The 24,587-nt window shown below is 39.9% G+C and overlaps 1 protein-coding gene across 3 annotated transcripts in view; it reads right to left on the bottom strand.

Moving 5' to 3' along the window:
• Positions 1-24,587, bottom strand: part of tedc1 (tubulin epsilon and delta complex 1) — a 31,201-nt gene that overhangs the window by 5,376 nt on the left and 1,238 nt on the right. For 2 of the 3 annotated variants that reach the window (XM_034037369.3, XM_034037370.3), the window contains exons 2-7: positions 24,377-24,461; positions 23,734-23,936; positions 17,876-18,034; positions 11,027-11,125; positions 8,098-8,184; positions 6,737-6,955 (exon numbers count right to left, since the gene is read on the bottom strand). In XM_034037369.3, the coding sequence (XP_033893260.2) occupies positions 6,737-6,955; positions 8,098-8,184; positions 11,027-11,125; positions 17,876-18,034; positions 23,734-23,936; positions 24,377-24,461 (852 nt within the window). The remainder of the gene's footprint in view (positions 1-6,736; positions 6,956-8,097; positions 8,185-11,026; positions 11,126-17,875; positions 18,035-23,733; positions 23,937-24,376; positions 24,462-24,587) is intronic. The other variant, XM_034037371.3, reaches the window with a different exon arrangement.

Genomic DNA, 24,587 nt, shown 5'->3' with positions numbered 1-24,587 from the left:
TGGATAAAGGCGTCTGCTAAATAAACAAATAATAATAATAATAATAATAATAATAATAATAAATGCTTTTGAAGATACACCTCAGGCAGCTGAGCGGTCTCACAGCACTTCAGTGATAATGCTTCACCTGTTTCAGTGCACAGCACTTCAGTGATAATGCTTCACCTGTTTCAGTGCACAGCACTTCAGTGATAATGTTTCACCTGTTTCAGTGCACAGCGTGTCCGTGATAATGTTTCAGTTTTTTCAGTGATAATGCTTCACCTGTTTCAGTGCACAGCACTACACTAACCTGTTGTCCTACAATCAGCCTTGAGGAGAACTGAAGCAATGCTTGCTGGAATAGTTAGTAAGCAAGGAAAATAATGCTCTGTGAAGAAACAATAGAGAATCAATAGGATACTGAACAGGTAAGAAATAAAACATTAAGAGAATGCATATGATATAAAGTATCCTTTAATATTTCAAGCACCGAATGTACTGTGCAGGCTGGCCAAATTGATAATGGAAACTACTGGGAGAAAAAAACAAAACAAAAAGCAAAATACCTCAACATACAGTGTACTTGTACTGTGGTATAAAGATCTGGTTTGCTAGGCAGGGCTGTCGATACTCTTGTTGAAGCTGTTGGATTCTCTGAGTGGGTGAGGGATGTGTGATTGCCATGACAGCAGTTTAACGGGTTTTCAAGTTCACATTCTCAGATTTAAATTTTAAAATAAGATGCCAGTAAATGTGATATATTCACATGAATATTTGGCGTCACTGCATAATGCAAGAAAGCAAATATTGGATAACAGCTTTGACTTATCTGTCAAAGCAGGCTTCATCCTTAATGAATCTATAAGTGCACACAGTTCAATGCAGGCTCCACTAATACAGCCAGCTATAAATAAGAAGCCTGTCAATCCAATGCCAGGATAAACCATGAAAGATCATTTTCTCTGTGTTAAATGAGAAATAAAGATTTTCTTGCACTAAGAATATATTTTTTTTAATGAATCCCAGGAAAATGTGAAGGTGGTAAAATACCCTAAAAGTATTGAGGATCAGTGTTAGAGAGGATTCAGCATGGAGGTCCTGCTTGGCTCCGACTGTCTCCTCCTCCTCCTCTCATGTGTAAGCAGCTTGTTGCTCTGGCTGCTTCTGTGTTAAAAACAGACTGCCTGCCTGCTAGTAAATACAAAATACTGTGGTCCAGCTACAAGAGGAATCAGTGAGAAATAGCTACAATTATGTTAGCTTTTTATCACTATAGCTGTGTAGCTTAAATACAATATATCCTTGCTTTGATGGAAAGTCCTCCAAGATTTACATCTTAGTTTTATTGCTTACTACTTTTATATAAAAAGACATTGATAACAATCTCTTATAAACGGTGGTCTAAACCAGTGATCTTCAATTGGTGGCCCGTTGGAGCCTTCCGTCTGGCCCGTTGGGTGTCAGCTGTCCTTCATTACAATGCTAGTTGCAGATACACACGGTTGAAAGGTCTCCTAACAAGCGATATTTATTGGCAACACGCCATAATACAGGAAGAAATGATCACTGCACTTTATCTGGTAATAACCCTTCTGTTCCCTTGTTTACAACTCACTCTGTATGTAAGCTGCCCTCAATCAAACTTCCGCACATTCAGTATGCACATTCGCATCATAACCTAACGGTGAATGTGTTTTGTAAAGTTTACTATTATTTAACTTCTCCAAATAATTACTCCTCTCCTGTAACGTCTATGAAGCTGTAGACAGAATTTTGTCAAAATGGCCTCTCCCAGGTTTATTCCTACGATTTGTGTAGAAATGCAAAAGATAAATAAATGGGTATGGGTTCTGTCTGGTGTCCGACTCAGTGTGTGCAAAGTGCAGAAACGGAGTGAATCCCGAGACGTTCGAAGCTCCATCACTGATCTATCAAAATGTGGCCGGTTTATGACACAGGAGCACTGCTATTTACAACATCCAAGCTGCATGAGACTCTCGCAGATCCAATAAGCAGTAACATGGCTTGTGTTGAGATTACTGCAAGCTCCATGTTCAATGTGAATGGCTGCAGAACAACATTCACCATCGGGTGTCAAAACTACAGGACAGCTACCTGGGAACAAAATGCTGTTCTTGTGAATGACGCCGATACCACACTGACGAAAATGCTCCACTGGGCACTGAAACACAGCATGACATACTGTAAACGTATCTGTTTGCTAGACCAGAACATAGTCGTGCCTACCTGATTAATTATGCTGAACTGTCAAGATGCGATTCTTTGTTCAAGACTGAATAGATTCAATTATTTTAGCCTATCTGCATACGACATGCCTTTTAAACCCAGGATTATTCTGGTTGCTCTTTTTTGCACTCTTTCTACAGCAGCAATATCCTTTTTGTAACGAGGTGACCAGAACTGAACACAATATTCTAGGTGAGGTCTTACTAATGCATTGTAAAGTTTTAACATTACTTCCCTTGATTTAAATTCAACACTTCTCACAATATATCCGAGCATCTTGTTGGCCTTTTTTATAGCTTCCCCACATTGTCTAGATGAAGATATTTTTGAGTCAACATAAACTCCTAGGTCTTTCATAGATCCCTTCTTCAAATTCAGTATTTCCCATATGATATTTATAATACACACTTTTATTGCCTGCGTGAAGTACCTTACACTTTTCTCTATTAAAGGTCATTTGCCATGTGTCTGCCCAGTTCTGAATGCTGTCTAGATCACTTTGAATGACCTTTGCTGCTGCAACAGTGTTTGCCACTCCTCCTATTTTTGTGTTGTCTGCAAATTTAACAAGTTTGCTTACTATACCAGAATCTAAATCATTAATGTAGATTAGGAATAGCAGAGGACCTAATACTGATCCCTGTGGTACACCACTGGTTACCTCGCTCCATTTTGAGGTTTCTCCTCTAATCAGTACTTTCTGTTTTCTACATGTTAACCACTCCCTAATCCATGTGCATGCATTTCCTTGAATCCCTACTGCGTTCAGTTTGAGAATTAATCTTTTATGCAGGACTTTTGTCGAAAGCTTTCTGGAAATCTAAATAAACCATGTTGTACGCTTTGCAATTGTCCATTGTTGATGTTGCATCCTCAAAAAAATCAAGCAGGTTAGTTAGACACGATCTCCCTTTCCTAAAACCATGCTGACTGTCTCCCAGGATATTGTTACCATATAGGTAATTTTACATTTTGGATCTTATTATATTGGATCAAGTGTATACTTGCCGTTAAAGTGCACTAAAAGCCATAACATTTTTTAAACTTCATGTTTACTTTGATATGTTCTATAAAATTTGCTTGATTGTAAATGTATGAATAATCTATGTCAATATGTAATTTTTCAGGCTAGGATGCGTTGCATTTTATTTCTTTAATTTATTTCAGCTAACGCCAGTTCTTTTTCCAATAATGTTACTTTACATATTATCAATACAGATTGCATGGTAATTTTGATTTTTAATCTTTCTGGAGCATTATATCCTTGTTTTTATTTATTGTACTTCCTTGGGCTTATAATGTAATTTGGATATATATATATATATATATATATATATATATATATATATATATATATATATATGTGTGTGTGTTTAAAAAGCATGCAAGTCTTATTAGAGAGGGGCTTTAGGGCTTAGAATGTGTTGAAGACAGCCCTCAGGAATAGACTGGCAAGTGACAGACTGAATCCCCTCCTGTCATAACAGTTGAGGGACCTCGCTGGAAGGAGTTGATTATGGGAAGGCCCTGGCAAAGTGCAGACATGAAAAGAAAAGAAGGAGCTTCTGCACAACAGCTGCAAAAAAGTGACTTGTGTAATGTAATGTTTCTACCTGTTTTTTATAATCAAGGTAATTTCAAAATACATAATTCTTACTGACTGAATTATAAATGAAAACTTTGTTTTTACGTTTAAATGTTTTTTTGTTCTTCAATAAACTCTGTTGGCATGTATAAAAATACTGTGGTTGTGTTGAATTCTAAATCATAAAACATACTGACTCCCTCATTTCAGAAACTATGTTTGTTAACTAGCTAATGTGTGATTTAACAGGTTGGTCCATCTGGAAAAATGACAAGTTGTAAGTGAAGTCATTTCTGAATTTCTTTTTCTACAAAGTCAAGTTCAAATTTGCTTCTGAAAGTGGTCCAAAATGGCTCAGAATGCATCTGAGAGCATGTACAACCCCATAGCTTATGGGGACTTAGGCGACCCACAGACCTCCGGACAAAACATGGTTTTGCCCCAGGAGTCAGTCAAATTGATCATTGGCCACTTTCACCCATGCTTCTGACACAGAAACTGATTTGAATGTATTTTATGCATGCCCACACAAAGTTGGGTGTAGCCCCCTCAATCTTTTGTTCTGCCCCACTTCATCAGGGAAAGCCTGGCACTGCCACTGATTGCCGTGCTTTCATTGGTTCACTTGCATGCTCGCTGCGCAGTCATTTTACAAAACAAAGACGATGTGTGTCAAAATTTTAAGACAAAAAGAAAGGAAATTAGATGTCCATTTTTTATTTAATAGTTTTATTAAAATTAAGTATAATAGCATGCAGTTTTAATAGCATTAAACCTTTGCAGTCCTATGTCGGACCTGGTCCGACGTTACAATTTTTCCTTTCCAGTCCGATATCATCAAGAAGACGTCAAGCACAGGTCTCTAGTCGTTTTTTCTCCGAGTTCTTTGTTCCATTATTATCAGTAATAAGCAGGGCAGAAGAGCCCTGCGTATAAATATGTGGCAGGGCAGAGCCCTATATGTACATTTACTGTGTGTGTTGGGATTTTGTAGTCCACGTGAGGGGTGTCATGGCCTAAGGCCTAAAAACTACAGGTCCCAGAAGCCTCTAGGGCTGAATGGGAAACACCTGGGTGCATGTGAGGGAATTGTTTAATGGAATTATTGTTTGTGTTTGTAATTATTGTCATGTCCACGTGTATATAAGCTTGTCTTTGTCTGTGTGGTGGTGGGTGATCAGAGAGGAGGATCTGAGAGATACGTACAGAATGAAAATACAATTCAGGGCGTGAAATAACCGACGGCACCGGCGGCAATTGCTTCAGTGCCCAAGCTGCTTGCTGCAATGCCTCTAAATTAAAAAAAAAAAAAAAAAAACAACTTACTGCTAAAGTTGCCATATGCCCATCCGTCATTGCCACCGGTGTCCGTGAACACCAGCACATCTGATCTACAACCCATTCACAAACTTGCTCAGCGTCAGCTGGCCCATTCTGTCACAATTCAATTGAATTCTGTCTAATCTCGTCCATGAGAAAATGACTCATTATCATAATGTATTATTGTTGCCATTCTTTTTACAGTGCACCTCCCAGCACTACACCACGAGAAAGACATACTGTATCATTGGTTAATGACGGGCAAACAAAGGAAGGAACACTGTTGGACTGCGCCTCCAGGAACACTCAATCGCACGTGTTCACTGGCAGTGCCACTGTGTGATTTTTCCGTCTGTGAGCTCCATGCTAACTCAAAAACGTTTAAAAAGAAAGAAGGAAGAAGAGCTGTTTAAAGTAGCAAAGAAGCGTTCTAGGATGTACCTAATGTTCAGGTAAGAAATGGGCGCACAACAGTTTGTCCCCGACAATAATATTAATAATATTTAGATGTTAAGAGCCACTTGTACAGTTTGCATTCCACTGTGTTTGGATCAGTTAGGCATTTCACAAAAAAATACCAAACAGCAGAGGGTTTTCAGGCCATTTCTTTAGCAGCTGCAATTTAATTTGTTTTCAATGCTTCGCTGTCTGCTATTTCACATACACATTAGCTCTAAACAGGTTCCTGTGATGTTTTATTTCTGCTTTTGTTTCTGCGTGCTGCTGTAAACGGTCTCCATCCTTTCAAAATGAAACGCTCGCGTCAGTCAGGCCACACAGGAAAAAAAAACAAACAACCAGCAGTGAACTTCAATCCCTCCCCTATCCTCCCCTACAACCCGTACTGCAAAGTATGGTGGCCCGGATCACAGGCCCCAGCATGACACTTCAGTATGATTGTGTTTACACGATCACGGTCCTTAAAGGGTTAAATATATTGGGTTGAATGTGAGATCTGAGGAAAATGAAGGATTTCACTGCAGTCGAAACTAAAGCCCTGGCTTTATCCACAGGGTATGGATGAGCAGGCAAATTAATTTCTAGGACTGCTGGAATACATATGGCTGATTTCACAGACCGTGATTAGCACGAGTATATAACTATCTTACTTTAGGTACCGCTGTCCACAATTAGTGCTCCCCCGAAAACAATCAGCAAATAGATTACCAGCCATGTGCACACTACGTATTGTAAAGGGCATATTCTTTTCCAAGGTGAGCTCAAGATAAAATGCAGCAATATCATAAAAACGCATTCTTAATGGCAGTAAAAAAAAACACAACAAAGCAGCATATTAATCAAAACCATACAAACAGTGCTCTTCAGTATTGGGTGATTCATTATGTGCCTGGGACACAGTGGGGATAACCCGTCATAATCAAGGTCTTCAGATTCACTCAGGCGACAACTGCCCAACACTAACATGACGAGTTGTCAAGGTAATAGCTTTCATTTACCTCTGAAAAAATATTTACTGAAAAATACTCAAAGCAAAAAACACACACTGAAGGCGGTCCATGAGTGGAAACATTGATTCCATTTGTGTCGGGATCTTGCTGGGCATGTAATCAATAGTACTTGAACGAATGCAAGCCCACTTACCCGTTTGCACCAGGAGGCTCTCTTGGCAGACGCCTCTCCCTGTAGCCCCCACTTTAACTGTAACAGCTCCTTGCTGAGCCGGTCCATTTCTCTCTTCATTGATTGGTTTCTTTGACAACTGTCCTTGTCTTTCCTCTTGAACCCTGATGCCATGGCAATAGTATTTGCAATGAGAACTTCCTGAGAATCATCTGCAAGTCTGGCATCTAATACACTTTCCTAAATAGAGAAGTAATGGGGAGACAAATGCAATATGAAGCACACATTGTATAAATGGGCTGTCTCTTACATGACTGATTTGTATAGGTATAATGGTATCTTTGACATTACATGGAACTGGCACCTCCAAGTTTGCTGAAGGAATTAGAAACCATAATCGTTGGGGAATTATCATGTATCCCTCCAGCACAGTTTAAACAACTTGCAGACAGCATGTCGAATCAGCGCCAGCCGGGATGCTCATAGTAACCTTAAACCTTATAGGGAGGGTTGTGGCAGGTCTGTCATTTTGTGTCTAAAAACTGTAATTCTGTACAAGTGATTCTGTATACGACAAAAAACATACAGTGAAGACTCAAACTGTTTAATGTTCTGTATAGATAAGAAATGTTAAATTCATTCAAATAAAACAATATATGATAATCAAAAGGAACGAGTAATAACTTTCCAAACAAATGATCTAAAACACATAGAAATACATTCCCTCTTGTACAATGCCACAACTCCCTGAGACACACACACGTAGGTCCCTGGAACTTCCTAGACTAAAGGAGACAGAACTTCTCTTTGAAATTCAAGCACGGCATGTAAAACTCCTTGCGTCTGCATCTAATTCCCTCCCGAAAAGCTGTCGTCCCCTGTCTCCTGGTGGGGCTGAACAGGGTTATGATGCTCTTCACACTTCCAGCAGGGCAGCTGGGGGCCAAGTGGCTCACCTGGTTCTGAAATGCTATTTTCTACCTCATCTAGTAAGCGGACATACCTCCCACCTGGACATACAGCTATACAATATCCTCAAGAGTCTAACTGTAAACCTCCACATGGAAAACTGTTACCTTTCCTGCCACAAATTAATCTACAGAAAAGAAAATCTGGAGAGAAAAAAAAATTCCAGTACTGCTAGAAAAGCATTTGTTTTTTGTAGTGTTTTTGAAATTATCCGTGAAATGGAATCTCTCTGTGCTTTTTTGTCTTTAACACAATTATGATGTGGTTGATTCCTTTCAAGAACGGACACTCACATAACCATGATCGTACAATATCATTCAAAGAAGCCTAGGAAATTCAATTGATGAAACAAAAACGTAAGTGAAGAAAATGTAACTCAATGCCAAGGAAGATCTACAATATGTGTGACAAACCATCCAATGCCAGTACAATGGCTCCAGTCGCTTCCATTCCAGATAGCTCTCCAGTAGCGTGATTTCACACTCCAGTAGCATCAGCATCTGCAAAGAAAAGATTTTTTATTCTTCAACTTTTCTGAACTACAGATTCAGCAGTCCTTGGCTTGCCTGAATATCCAAGCCATGTGTACGGGTACAACAGAACAGTGGCACAATCCAAGTATTGTGCCACAGGAATGTGTCATCAATTTACTCACATAGGTGCGATAGTACAGGGCTTTTGTATTTTATCCTAGATGTATCCTCAAATTCTGAATGACCTACATAATTTTCATTTCTCACTTCCAGGAGGCAAGCACAACCCTTCAGAAGCAGTATATTTAAGGAGGGCTATGCTAAACAAAAGCAGCTGTGCAATGGGTTGGTGTTATTTTTTGAATGCTAGTTTCAGCTAAATCAAGGAGCAAACACACTGGTTTAACCCTTCCTCTACAGTGAAAATCCTACCTGTAAAATTATCAGTGGTTGCCACAACCCTTAGGAACTAGGATCAGAAACAATGTTATAAATACTGTGTCTGGTTTTGATTTTACACTAAATTGTTTGAGGGGTGTATAATGTGACGAAGTTCGCCATCAGATAGATCTGTCAACTCATCGAAAAAAGTAAGAAGAAAAGAAAAACAAAGTTTCTCTTTCGGGTCAGTAAGCATTCTTGGTAATGTAAAGCAATTTAGTATGCTCTCCGGTAATGCTGCGCTTTAAAATCACGGTATATACAGTATTCGAAACCGAAACCTAAAATACTGAAATGCTGCACCTCATAATAAAAGGTATCTCTATTGGCTTGGGGCTTTAGTGAAATGCATTTTGATTGGAGAGTCATCCCTGAAGTTTATCCTAATAATATTTCACTACAGTTAATATTTTGTACATTTATTTTTGTGTTCATAAACATTTTGGACGATTTAGTATGATTTCTGTTAAGCTTGTATTTGTTATCACCAAATCTCCCGACAGAAAACAAAAAACAAACTCCCTCGAGTAGCTTTCTGTTGATCTAACTTTACTTTCATTTTGAAACTATATAAAAGCATCCCTGATTGGTTGAAGCCTTTGGAGATGTCAGTCATTTGATAAGCAAAAAAGGCTCAAAATGGGCATCTAACGTCACCATTTCATGATCGTTCTAGTGGCGCCGTAGCAGAAGGGTTAGTGGAGGTTGCAACTCACAGATTCTTGCCTGAAGAGGGTTAATGAAAGTGAAACCGACACACTCAGCAGATTCCAGTCTGTGTTAAGAGACAGCGAGCAGAACACAGCTCAGCCACAATGACATGGCTTTTTCTGCTGTTCAAAGGAGCGATTCATATGGGGGAACACTTACAATTTTAAGGAAATGCCAATAGAGAAGGCTTGGCTTTACTGTTCTCTGTCATGTAACTATGCAAATCTGCCCTCCCCTCTAGTCACACTTGGCCTATTAAGCCATATCGAATGTGGATGAGATTCAGATAATGGCAGGTCAAATGTAGGTCAAATGATCTGATTAGGTACTTAACAACTAATTATGGAGGGCTTAAGGATGTCAGTCAGGAGCAGCGTACAATAACATCCATCAATAACTAAATTAGGAAATTCTACACACTTCATGAAGAATCCTTTTTATTTTTTTTACACCAGATAAGTCATGGCAAACAGAATGATTGAAGTGTCTGTCACAGTGCACTACAGAGCTGAAAGGCTCAAAGGATTTGATATTGAGGCTTCGCAAATGTTTAACATAAAATATTAATAACCTGTAAAGCAATTTTCATTTCACATTGTTACATAAAATAATGAAGACATTAATCTCTGAACGGTCATGGACATCCAAGTTCTTCGTCGGGGTCTGTCAGAAATGAGTTGCTGCTAAAGTATTACTGAACTCCATGCAATATTTACAAGAGAAGCATCAATTCACCTTTGCTGTATCCGATGTCTGATTTACAGGACTATATTTCTTTCTTATTTATTCAAATATTATAGGTTATATATCAAAGGGGGAATACAGTTCTTAACTTTTGTTCAGGTGCATTTACCAGGAGAAAGGGAATTTCTCTTATAAACATCTCTGTCAATCCAGACCATGCTCCGTCATGACTCCTGTTCTCAATGTGTTTCTGTGCAGCAGCTTACCAAGCCTGCCAGCAAAACACAAACTGCTGCATTTATACTCCTCAGATGTAAAAGCAGCAGTAGGAAAAGTTGATGCACAACATATTTGAATTTACAGGACACAAGTTTTACTTTCAAGATGTTGATAAAAAAACAAAAACAGCTATTGGCTTTATTGTCTGATTCTTACGTGTGTCGATTACATTGGTGATGTGTGGTGTTTGCTATTAAAAACGATGTACTCATTACATTGCTGCATTACAATTTTAAAAATTGAAAAGTTGAGAAGTGCCTGAACCACTGTGTTGGAATGTTTGTTCCAGTTTTATTACACAAGAAAACCCTTAGAATCTGTGTAAACATGCGCTGTTCCGTCAGCTTCTAAAACTTCCCAATAAGATGCCAAAAAAAAAAAGAGAAACTTACAAATGCTTGCCCCAGACTGTTTGCATAATTCTTTAGCTTATTTTCTTGTATTTCAAAAGGTAAAGTTTCTTCCTGTTACCCCAGGGCTAACTGGAAAGAGAGTCTTCTTTGGCAAAAATATTTTTAAACAGAATCACTGGTTATAATATCTTGCTTCCATATGCCGGTTTCCTCAAAAGCGCTCCAGCAGATGGTTGGCATGCACAGGAATAAGTCCGGTATGCAATTGCTGTCATTAGGTCCATTAGGGCGTCTTCATTAGAATGCTGACACTTGAGTGAAGTACTCTTACAATTCTTAACACATGTAACAACACTAATTTAATTTAGAAAACGAATGGGATTTCAAAATGGAGCACTCACCCTGCTCTGCTGCCGAGGGGATTTGATCAAACTGGTTTCTGCTACAGAAAGATGGCTGATTGAGGGGTTGCTGTGACATCCTTTGGTATAGGTATGAATCTAAAGGGGGAAAAATGATCAGACTCTCTCACAGATGTCAGTCTTAAATGACTATTATAATGCATCATGGTACTTTAAATCTAGAAAATGTCTCTTTACATTTAAGACTGCCCATGCAATCAACAGACGTAGGTCCTCTTATGCAGGGTTTCCCAATCCTGGTCCTGGGGACCCCCTGTGGCTGCTGGTTTTCATTCCAACTGAGCTCTCAATTACTTAACTAGACCCTTAATTGAACTGATCATTTGCTTAATTAGACCTTTTTACTTGTTTTCAGATCTTAAACAGTTGCAGTTCAAGTTACTTATAACATGTTATAGCTAACTTCAAATCTGCAAATGTTTAAGAGCGCACGTATACACTGGTTTATTTACTTTTTGCTGTCTAAAACTTTTAAGTAGAGGCTCAAGAGCTGCTGTGTTGATCCTGTGTTTTTTTTGTATGTTTTATTAAATCTCACATATCACACAGAGCTCTTTTTCATTTGTCTAGCAGATTATATTCTAGGGCTGCAACGAAGGGTACATTTTGACCTTCGAAGGTTCGGAACACATTACCGAAGGAAAGTCCGAACCTTCGATGGTGCTCATTTGCATAATGTATTGGTGACGTCACCATAGCTACTTGTTTATATTTGATTGAAAATCCTATTTTACAGGGAATCCATATAAATGGAATAAAACATTCACGTGTAGTTTAAAAATACGTTATATAGAACAGCAATCATGTTTTTATAATTTAAATAAAAATAAAAATACACGTTGTTTATTTACACGTAATTGAGCCTGCTTGCGATATATACAGTAAGCTTGCATTGCAGCAGCACCAACTGCAGCGGACAAAGCTTTATTTAATATCACCGTTTCAAGCAGGTTATCAGTTACATTTTACTACTACTAAAAATATTAATAATAATATGAACTTACGCTAGTCAAGTGACCCCAGAGATTGGTTATGCCTCTGTTATACGAGTCGCTTGCACAGTTTGCATTCCATTTTTTTTTTAGTCGTCTGGGCATTTAACAAAAAAATCCCAAACAGCAGAGGGGTTTCGAGACATTTCTTTCAATACAGCTTACACTATACAACGCTTTGCTGTCGAGATGGAGAATGAATAAATTAAAAGGTTTGCCTCTGGATAACACAAGCTGGAGCAGGGAGGGGCGGATGGTGCTCAGTTTAAAATGATTAGTGTTAGCGTACATTTTGTATGTTTCAAACATATTCTACTATAGCACTTCTCTTACACTATCTTGTACACTAGGTATTCAGTACATATTGTACTGAAGCAATACAGTCACTAGAGGTACGAGCCCACTGCTTTGGATACTATACCTACGCTATACACAGCAGCGGCGCCATGTAGAGTTGCTATGTATAATGATTTGGTAGCGGATTTTAATAACAACTTTTGTTTACTTAATATGCATTATACAAATCAAGAAATCGAATTTTGCATGTGATTAACATTTAATGTGTTACTTGCACATTGTCAAACAGTTTCTGTTAACAGGAAAAAAAAAAAAGAAAAAAAAAAAAAATACTACAGTGCGTGAACCTGTCTGACGAACCTTCAGAGGTTTAAAACAATCTTCGAATCCCTGGCTAGCGTACGAACCTTCAGAGGTTTAAAACAATCTTCGAATCCCTGGCTAGCGTACGAACCTTCAGCGGTTTAAAACAATCTTCGAATCCCTGGCTAGCGTACGAACCTTCAGCGGTTTAAAACAATCTTCGAATCCCTGGCTAGCGTACGAACCTTCGGACACAGCCCTATTATATTCAAAACAATTATAAATATAAATACAGTTGTTATAAACAGTATCTTATCGAGGATTAGTTTGTCTTAATCAAATCTGAGATCTTTATATGAATTAAATAAATAAATAGGCCTAAAAACACTTACAGTAGAACCTGTCATATCCTATTTAATTGGTTCCAGGGGTCCATCGGATATGTACAAATATAGTATCTCAGAGTCGTTATACTACATTGTGGTTGCTTTATTAACACTGGGGCATTATACATTAACACTGTCAGATACATCAGTCTGTCTAAAACACCAAAGTACGGTACTGCATGTGTACTATCCAAAGAAAATCTGTGAAAATAATTGCAAAACAAAGCCCTGTACAGTATTTAGCAATTCTCAAATGCACCACTTTTCTTTTTTTATCTGCATTAAATCCATTCTGTCCTGCGGAGAGCTGAATTTACTGATTTAGACTCATAATAAAATGTGCATTATTCAGTTTCCATCAGTACCATTCAGTTGATAGTAGTGTGTGTAAATGACACATGCCAGAGGTCCATCGCTTAATAAAGGGCTGTGACAGAGAAAGAATGAATCTTGGTTATAAATCTCCCTCCCGACCTGTGAGGGCGCTGTGTAAAGGTAACTGTGTGCCCCAAACGGGATGGTTTGGCAATTTTCCAATTCATTCCAGGGACAGGTGGAAGTCGGCCATCTAGAAAGGGGGTGGAGCACCAAGTTATCGCCCCAGACGGGAGGCGATGTGGCAACCACAGATTGGAGGAAAAGCGATTGCACTCGCTAACCAAGGGGATGTGGCGGAAGATACAAAAGGGGATGTGGCAAAGCAAACTGTTACTTTGTTATGGTGGCGAGAGAACCGCTGAAGGACTGTAGAGTAACCGTGAGTGTTTTGTGTTTGTTTGTCGTTCTAATTGTACTTGTTTGCCGCTAAAAGCCAGCACTAACCCGGACAGCACTGCACTGCTGTTCACTAATAAATTGTATTTCACCACTTGCACGTTAGCACTCACTCTGGAGTTGTGATCGTGTGTGTGTTCTGTGTGTGTTTATACTGTGTATTATTTCAGGACTGAACCCCGAGGTTTCACTGTGCAGTACACATTGCTGTGTATTACTAGGGATTATTATTTATGGTCGCCAAACGACCCAGATTATAAAACAAATAAAGAATTGTTTGGACATGAACTTTGTTGTCTGTCATCTGTTTAAGAATTGCATCACCTCTACACCTGCGCACTGCAAACCGCTTTGCCACAAGGGCATCTTATCTTACAGGATCAGATAGGACAGGTTCAACAGGTACACTTCAAAACACATTTCAATGAATACTGCGAGACTGCACTGCTAGATGCATTTTTAAGGGTGCTGATACACAAGCTACTCCCATGCCCTGCCTCTGCACTACAGGTTTAGATGATTCTATGGAAACCACTGTAAAACAGCAGATGTCAACCGTTACATAAAAAAACAACACTGCTTGAAGCCGATGGTTAGCAGGCTTTGAACAAAGAGAGCGCTTTTTCATTTGTCAGTTCACTTGATAAGGGTTGACCTCCAGGCTATCTTTTGAAATATCTCACTGTGGATCAATAGATTGTTATCTTGTATAAAATGCAATTTACCAGTGCCATCAGGTTACCCTATCTTAATGGAATATGATCTGGAGTCTGTAGAATTAACTGGACTATCCAAGCACAGTCATTTAAGGCAGCATTCACACTGGGTCCATTTCAAACAGACTCAGTCTGGTTCGTTTCGTTTGAAATAATGTATCAATGTGCTTGCTGTTCACACTTACAGTGCCTATAGAAAGTCTACACCCCCTTTCAAAATGTTCACCTTTTGTTGCCTTATAGCCTGGAATTAAAATGCATTAAAATATTTTTTTTTTCCATTGATCTACACATCCTACCCCACAACTTCCAAGTGTTAAATATATTCTAGAAATTTGTAGAAAATTAATTAAAAACGAAAACTGAAATAGCTTGCTTGGATAAGTGTCCACCCCCCTTTGTAATAGCAATCCTAAATTAGCTCAGGTGTAACCAATCGCCTTCAAAATCACACACCAAGTTAAGTGGCCTCCACCGGTGTTAAATTGTAGTGATTCAGATGATTTCAGGATAAATTCAGCAGTTCCTGTATGTTTCCTCTGCTGGGTAGTGCATTTCAAAGCAAAGATTCAACCATGAGCACCAAGGAGCTTTCAAAAGAACTCCGGGACAAAGTTGTTGAAAGGCACAGATCAGGGGATGGGTATTAAAAAATATCAAAGGCCTTGAATATCCCTTGGAGCACGGTCAAGACGATTATTAAGAAGTGGAAGGTGTATGGCACCACTAAGACCCTGCCTAGATCAGGCCGTCCCTCCAAACTGGATGACCGAGCAAGAAGGAGACTGATCAGAGAGGCTACCAAGAGGTCAATGGCAACTTTGCAAGAGCTACAGACTTTTATGGCCAAGACTGGTCAAAGTGTGCATGTGACAACAATATCCCAAGCACTCCACAAATCTGGCCTGTATGGTAGGGTGGCAAGAAGGAAGCCATTACTCAAGAAAGCCCACCTTGAACCTCGTTTGAAGTATGCAAAAAAACACTCGGGAGATTTTGTAGCCATGTGGCAAAAAGTTTTGTGGTCTGACGAAACTAAAATTGAACTTTTTGGCCTAAAAGCGCATCACCCAAAGAACACAATCCCTACTGTGAAGCATGGTGGTGGCAGCATCATGTTATGGGGATGTTTCTCATCGGCAGGGAATGGGGCACTTGTCAGGATAGAAGGGAAAATGAATGGAGCAAAGTACAGAGAAGTCCCTGAGGAAAACCTGCTGCCTTCTGCAAGAAAGTTGAAACTGGGACGGAAGTTCACCTTTCAGCATGACAATGACCTAAAGCACACAGCCAAATCTACACTGGAGTGGCTAAGGAACAAAAAGCTAAATGTCCTTGAGTGGCCCAGTCAGAGCCCCGACCTAAATCCAATCGAAAATTTGTGGCATTACTTGAAGACTGCTGTCCCTCAACGCTCCCCAAGGAACTTGACAGAGCTTGAACAGTTTTGTAAAGAAGAATGGTAAAATATTGCCAAATCTAGGTGTGCAAAGTTGGTAGAGACCTATCCCAATAGACTCACAGCTGTAATTGCTGCCAACGGTGCTTCTACCAAGTATTAACTCAGGGGGGTGGAGACTTATCCAATTATGATATTTTCATTTTGTATTTTTAATATATAATCTCTCAATAAAATCTTTTTTCCCCTTAACAGTGTGGAGTATGTAGGGTTGGAACAATAATCGATTATCGTGATATTATCGATAATGTTTTTGCATCGATAATTGTATTGCGTTGAAAAATAATTATCGATAATCATTTTAGCGTCTGTTACCCACTATGATATGCTTGTGTGTAACAGTAACTCTGCATTGAAGCAGTAAGACAGGACTTAACTGTCTGCATGAGGCGCAACACGTGATCTGTGCGCGCTGCATAGTGGGAAGTTGTAACATGTGACGTAAGATTCACCAAGTAAAGGCAAACGTTTGAGCTAATGGCGATGGCAACTGCAGAAACTACCAAACCTTCCGAAAAGATTTTAGAAAAAAGAAACAGCATCAGTCCTGTGTGGCAGTTTTTTGGAGTGACAGAAAGTGATCCGCAAGGTAATAAGCCCGTCTGTAGGCAGTGTGGAAAAGCTGATATTTTTGAGTCACAATTTATAATTTTTTTTTTTTTTTTTTTTTAACATTTTTTTTTTTTTTAAATTTCAAAAGTTGAAAAGCTACCAAACAAACATTTGGTTATATTATTTGTGCTTTTTAGTAACCAACCATTGTTTCATAACTTTTATTAAAGATGCTGGTCTTTTTGAAAATTGTCTAGTTTTATTTCTTCTAAACTCGTAGAGGCAGTTGTCATATTGCTTAAGTATATATAGCTTTAAATTTGATAAATTCCAAGACATTTTACATGTTATTTTTTCAGCCGATAATCATGATTATCATGATAATTTACAGCCGATAATTGATAACTGAAAATGTCATTATCGTCCAACCCTAGGAGTATGGTGTGGAGATAAGTGGAAAAAATCCTCATTTAAATGCATGAAACCCTGAGGCACTGACACAACAAAATGTGAAAAAAGTTCAAGGGGGTGTAGACTTTCTATAGGCACTGTATCTGCAAAGTGTTTTGTCAGGAGCGAGTTTGTGTTCACAATGCAGTTTGCAAGTACACTCGGCTTGTTTATATGGTGTGTGAGCTAATTTAATGAACACACTTCTTGAATGTCTACAGTAGGAGAATGCAATTCTGCACGGTTCTCCTAATGCCGGCATTAAACAAAGTAATTCGAGAAAAAACTGAATATATTTTACTATTTTTGTGAGTTTTGTCCAGTTCAGCAAGATGCTGGTGTCTCAATCTTTCTAGCAGAGCTTCAGTTTCTCGCACTGTCCATGTAGTTTAGGATTACCAGATTTCCACAGTGCAAAACGGGGAGGTGTTTTTTTTTTTCTTTCATTTACTGATGCCGTAGGAACACTGAAGCCAGAAAAGCCAGATTTAAAAAATAGTACAGCTATTACCATTTAAACACATGGTGTACACATAATCAGAATGATTAAACAATGAATCCATAAGATTGTTTATTTTATTTTTGAATGGCGCTAACAAACAACCTAATACATTACTCTGCAACATGTATAGAGCTACACTGACACCTACTGGCCAACACACTGTTATGATAACAGGTTACTATATATTACTATTAATTCTCTTGAGCGGTTGTGAGGAGTTGTTGCTGTGGTGAAAGAACATAACTGGACATACAAAATTAAAATAATAATAAAAAACAACGACCATTTCAACACAAGGAAAAGAGGAGGTGTGAAATGGCACTAAAACAAAAAACATACAGGAAAATTGCTCTACAGGTAGATAGGAAAGGAAATCTCCCCGAATTATCAAACTCACCTTGTATAGCAGTGCAGCCTTCTCTTCCTGAGCTGCGTGGAGCGCCCTCCAGTGGAAACGCAGTTGTCCCTGCAGCCACTCCAGGTACCTGGCACCACCCACACCTCCTCCCTGCACTGCCGAGAGTCCGAGACTGCCCTCGACCAGAGGAGTGCCTCCCTGAGCACAGCAAGAGGGCGAGCCCAGACACCAGCAGCAAGAGAGAGAGAGAGAGAGAGAGAGAGAGAGAGAGAGAGAGAGAGAGATTAGAAAGGAAAACACGTTCAAGCACCAACAACATTTACCAAACACTTTATTGGGTGCTATATATAATACTAAATTCAGTTGGCATGTTCCAAATCACTTTTTTGGGGTCCAATTAAATGGATTTTAGAAGTATTATTTCCTTTACATCCTCATGTTAAGCATGTATTTCAGGTGCAAAATAAAATAAAGCTTAGCATTCCATATACGCTGTTATCTTTCTTGCCTCTGCATAAGGCATGTTCAGTTCATAAATGCAAGTTGCTTAAAAAAAATTTAGCCGTCATTTTGTCACCATTATTCTACATTTAAACAGCAATACACATTACACTATGTAACACAATTTTTGTTCCTGGGTAGTAAGTGTTATTTCCTAATTGCTTATGCCTCAAAAGTATAGAAAATGGCTATTATTCCCCACAAACTTTGCTTTTGTGACCAGGACGGTGATATTTTGAAATTTACCTATTTCCAATGAGAAAACGGGCGAATTTGTGTCTTTTCGTTCACATAAAGTCAGAAAAAAAAAACATATGAATCCAAATTAACAGTATTTATACTAAAGTAATACAAAAATGACTACAAACGATTTAGAAGTGAGTAGTTTTTCGAGATTTACGATTATACTGTAAATCACTTTCACGAATCAGCCCCCAAATGTAGTCTCCCATCATGTTCTCATTATACTGTCCTTGGTAGCGGCGTTCAAAGTCCAGTATATCCTGGTGGAAGCGCTCGCCTTGCTCCTCCGAGTACGCTCCCATGTTCTCCTTGAATTTATCAAGATGAGCATCAAGGATATGGACTTTGAGGGACATCCTACAGCCCATTGTGCCGTAGTTCTCCACCACAGTCTCAACCAGCTCCACATAGTTTTCGGCCTTGTGATTGCCCAGGAAGCCCTGAACCACTGCGACAAAGTTGTTCCAAGCCGCTTTCTCCTTACTAGTGAGCTTCTTGGGGAATTCATTGCACTCCAGGATCTTCTTTATCTGTGGTCCGACGAAGACACCGGCTTTGACCTTTGCCTCAGACAGCTTAGGGAAGAAGTCTTGAAGGTACTTGAAGGCTGCCGACTCCTTATCTAGAGCTCTGACAAATTGTTTCATAAGGCCCAATTTGATGTGCAGTGGTGGCATCAGCACCTTCCGGGGGTCCACCAGTGGCTCCCACTTGACGTTGTTCCTCCCCACAGAGAACTCGGTCTGCTGTGGCCAGTCCCGCCTGTGGTAGTGCGCCTTGGTGTCCCTGCTGTCCCAAAGGCAAAGATAGCAGGGAAACTTGGTAAAACCGCCTTGGAGACCCATCAGGAATGCCACCATTTTGAAGTCTCCTATGACCTCCCAGCCGTACTCATCATACTTCAAGGCGTCCAGCAAGGTCTTGATGCTGTTGTAATCCTCTTTGAGGTGCACCGAGTGAGCCAGGGGATGAGACGGGTACTTGTTACCATTATGGAGCAGCACGGCTTTGAGGCTCCTTGATGAGCTGTCAATGAAGAGGCGCCACTCATTCTGGTTACAGGCGATTCCGATTGCCTCGAACAGACTGGTCACATTGTGGCAGAAGCAGAGCCCATCTTGACGGGTGAAGAAGCTGGAAAAAGGTTGGTGACGCTTCCTCTGATCTGCGACTTGCACACTTTCATCCAATAAGTTCCACTGCTTGAGCCTAGACATCAAAAGCTCAGCATTGGACTTGGTGAGACCAAGATCTCTAATCAAGTCGTTGAGGTCTTTTTGGTTGGGGTAGTATGGGTTTCTCTCCTCAGCTCCACCTCTGAAATTGTCATCTGGATCTACAACGTCTTCCTCGCTCTCTGACTTGCTGCTCTCTTCTAAAGATGGCTGCTTTCTCTCCGGAGGAGTGGGTACGGGAAGATCATGGCAGTGTGGCACCGGGGCGATGGATGAAGGAAGGTCCGGATACGTGATAGCAGGTGCATTCTTGCCAGTCCGACGTTTGGAAGGGTCCACCATGCAGAAGTAGCAGTTGCTTGAGTGGTCAGTGGGTTCCCGCCAAATTCTTGGGATAGTGAACTTCATGGCTCTCTTTTCCCCTCTGTACCATCCTACAAAAATACATTTATTTCACCCATGACTAATGTGTAAGAGATTCTCGCAACATTTTTCATATATGATATATTTTTTCAATAACATTGAAAATTGTAAAACATTTTAAAATTAAAAACTTTTACAATTTAAAAAATTAACACATTTTATAACATAAAATTCCGAGCAACAATTGTCCATCTTACCTTCCAGAGTTTTTTTGCAGTGCTCGCAGGTGAAATGAGGTGCCCAGGGTTTGTCTTGATCCCCGACAGGCATGCCAAAATATGCCTTGTAGGCCTCACATATCTTAGCAGATGCTTCCACGGAGTACTTTTTCACTCTTGTCTTGATAAATTGGCCGCAGACATAGCAAAATGAGTCTGCCGGATGCTTGCAGCCTCTTGATGCCATCTCAGAAAAATGCAGATATGTATCCACTTAGGCAGCTAGAACTAAACTGAACTGGTGGGCTTAAGGTCCCTGTATTTATACTATTATTTATATTACTGGAAAGTTCTAGAAAGCTCTAGAAGTTATTCCAAGTTTACTCAGCACTGAATCTATCTGGAATGTTCTGGAAAATAGGTACATTTCAAAATATCACTGTCCTGGTCACAAAAGCAAAGTTTGTGCGGAATAATAGCCATTTTCTATACTTCTGAGGCATAAGCAATTAGGAAATAACACTTACTACCCAGGAACAAAAAAAAATAATAATAATAATTTGTTACACGGTGTTATTATTCATGTTATTTATTTCAGATCCTCATACATTAACATCAGAAAGTTACTGCAATCAGTCCTAAACGCTGTAGCCTAAAGGTGTGAAACATCTTCCTAACCTATGGCAATGACTCAACCAGTGCAACATGGACTTTACATTCATGGATAAAACATACAAAGTGCTGCATTTTACAACATGTACAGAGTTACACTGACACCTAGTGGCATATATACTGCCATGAAAACAGACTTGTCCTGTCTATTACAAGAGTTACAGTTTTGATCTGCTCTCGTCTGCTCTATCGTTCAGCTTTGGAATGTCCAAACTCATTGCAGGCTTGCTCAATGGGGTTTAAAACCAGGGGCCGGTTGTACTAATGAGATAAAAAACAGGATCGGACCCAGGCTCACTGGAGCCGGATCATGAAAAGGCATTGTACTAAGCGGATCAGGATCAAGCTCCACTGATCCGAAATCTTGATCCGATACTGGAGCTGCGCAGCCGTAACTAGGGAAACTGACCAATGAGAAGCGAATATGCGTGGCGCAGAGATTGAAGATTCTGAATGTCAGAAAATGAAGTGCATTTAATTTAAACATAAAATCAGAAGCAACTACTGTACATGTATAATTTAAAACTCCAACAATTCTATAAAAACACATTGAGAATATTAATACTGGTATCTGGTTTTGTTTTTAAACTTAAAAATGTTTTAATAAACGTTACCGTAATCACGGTCATGTGTATTTTCTGACTGAAACGCAAATATTATTTTACAGCGGTATAGCCACCATCGGTTCAAGGCAAATTATCAACACATTTTGAGCAAATGTAATCAAGTGCTGACAGACAGCTGCAACTAGAAAATGTGGCGGACAGGGGGAGATTGAGGCTGTCAAAAGGTAAGCCTTATGCATTTAAAAAAAAAAAAAAAAACTACAACGTTAAATCTAATTAAATAAATGATTTAATTACAATCGATCAATCAATCAATCAATCAATATTCATTTTATATAGCGCCTTTCATAGTTGACCACATCACAAAGCGCTTTACAAGATGCAGTAACAACAAGAAAATCTATAACACTTTACATACAGTTAAATGCATAAAATATGCTATACAGGGAAAAGAAAACAAACAAACAATGCATAATACATTAAATACAGTGGAAAGTGCATAATACATGAAATAGTAGCAGCAACACAGCAGCTAATAGCAGATATCAGGCTTAAAGAGCACGGAAAGCAAGAGAGAACAGGTGGGTCTTTAGAGTTGATTTAAAGCGAGCGACGGTGGGAGAATCACGCACCAAAGTTGGGAGAGAGTTCCATAGAGTCGGAGCCATGAAGCTAAATGAGCGTTCTCCAAGTGTGGTGCACTTTTGCTTGGGGATAACAAGCAGGCCAGAGTCAGTGGACCTCAGCTTGAGGGCAGGGACATAGCGGGTCAAGGGCATTGTGATGAAGGGCATTGTAGGTGAGCAGGAGAGTTTTGAAAATAATCCTGAACTTTACAGGTAGCCAGTGCAGCTAGGCAAGATGGGGGGTGATGTGAGCATGTTTTTTACATCTGGTAAGGATCCTGGCAGCAGAATTCTGGATGAGCTGCAGTTTTATGGTGCGTGCCGGGAGACCACCATAGAGAGTTGCAGTAGTCGAGTCCAGAGGAGACAAATGCATGACAAAGTATCTCTGCATTTGGGAGGGAGAGGTAGGGACGGACTTTGGAGATGTTTCGAAGATGGTAGAAGGAAGATTTGACCACGGAGGAGATCAAAGGAGAGGTTGCTGTCAAGAAGTACACCAAGGCTTTCATACTGACGGGGAAGGCAGCAGCAGACAGTTTCCGAGGTTCAGGGCAGCTATATTTAGGTTCTTAAGTTGAGTTTTAGATCCTACTGGAAGGAGTTCAGATTTGCTAGTGTTCAGCTGAAGAAAACTGGCAGACACCCAGGTCTCGGTGTCTTGAATGCAAGCCGAGAGCCGGACCATGGCAGAGAGGCTACCAGGCTCGAGTTTTAAGTAGAGCTGGGTGTTGTCAGCATAGGAGTAAAACATGAGGCTGTGTTGGTGGATGAGGTGACCCAAGGCAAGCATGTAGATATTGAAGAGAAGGGGCCCAAGAACAGATCCTTGGGGGACCCCACAAGTGACCGGGTTTGCGACACCACTGCGTCCAGCATAGAAAACAGACTTCATGCGTCCGGATAGGTAAGAGGACATCCAAGAGGTTCCAGAGATCCCAGCATACTTCTGAAGGCGGTCAAGAAGAATGCCATGATCCATGGTATCAAAAGCAAGATCGGAGCCTGCATCCAGGATCGGATCCGTTTAGTACAACCGGCCCCAGGTGGAAAAGCAGGCCAGGGCAGCACATTAAGTTTTCTCTGTGTTTTATGAGATGCACACCCAGACATTATACTGTTTACTGGCAAAAACAACAAAACTATGGGCTGAATGTATCACCTTGCAGTTAGGGCTTCATGACCACTGAATTGTCACACTGACTTGAAACATTTCAGCCACGCAGTACCTACTGGAGCAAATAATGTATTCCAGTGAATCTGATTTTCTGTAATCAAGCCGTGAAATAAAAGGCTGTTGTTGCACAAATTAGAAAATCATGTGAATACCTCAAAGCACAAAAATTGACTTTGAAACCTGGAGGAATGGAAATACTAATAAAATCAACAGACTACACAGCTTAATGAATATTTAGAACTAACTAACAATTCTTTTGACAAAGAGAATCATCTTAAATCTAACCATTTTCTTGATTAAATTGGGAAAAGACATCTTCACAAAAAAGACAGTGAACAGTATTAAAGTCCCCATACCACACAGAGTGTTGTCTCATCCCCTAGACTGAGTCGTGTTTTATTCAGCAGCTGTTCCAGAAGGTTAATCCTGTGAAAGAGCCAGGAGAGGGCTAGCAGGAGCTCTCGACTCCCCTCCGATCCATCAGCTGGGAGCTGATACAACTCCCGGACTCCATAGCCATAGTGCAAAAGCACCGACTTCACAAAATCAACCTGCAATGCTAAACAAGACAAAAGCAGGCACCACATTACATCGTCGTGTTGGTACCGCGGTTTCCCCTATCCAGGTGGATACACTGTATTAAAGTGTAAGTAATAAACAAGTCCACGTTTGAGCCCTTAACTATTCATATAACAAGCAGGTCAACACAGGAATCTCACTGAAGTAGGGATGTTACTTTAAATGTTTTCCAAGGGTTTCATTTTGTGGTGTCGTACAGGTATGTTGTAACGGCACTTAAATGGAGAGTTTTTCTGTTTGTACAGTTACACAGATTCTTAACAGGTTCAACTGAAATGAAAAGATTTCAGAAATGAAATGCAAAGTATCATCCCTACATTTAAAGGCTCCAACACGCATAACTCCTGTTGCAGTGAGATCGGAATGTGAACTGGCATTGCTGCTCTCTGTCTGATGTGAACACTGTATTGAAATATTTACCAAGATTAGCTTTGTTTGAAGCACAGGGACAGTCTTGATGCAGGGGCTTTAGAAGACTGTACAACAACTTCCACAAATCAGCGGTCTGAAAAAGAACAGAACACGGTCTCAGTTTCCCCTTTATCTTTACTGTATATCCCCTTCATTCACAGTATGGATGCATTCAGTCATACAACATAGGCACAGCAAAGGCCAAAAGCTTTGCATCACC

The sequence above is a fragment of the Acipenser ruthenus genome, chromosome 15, assembly GCF_902713425.1.
Source record: "Acipenser ruthenus chromosome 15, fAciRut3.2 maternal haplotype, whole genome shotgun sequence".
NCBI lineage: Eukaryota > Metazoa > Chordata > Actinopteri > Acipenseriformes > Acipenseridae > Acipenser > Acipenser ruthenus.
This window is presented reverse-complemented; position numbering and strand designations above follow the sequence as displayed.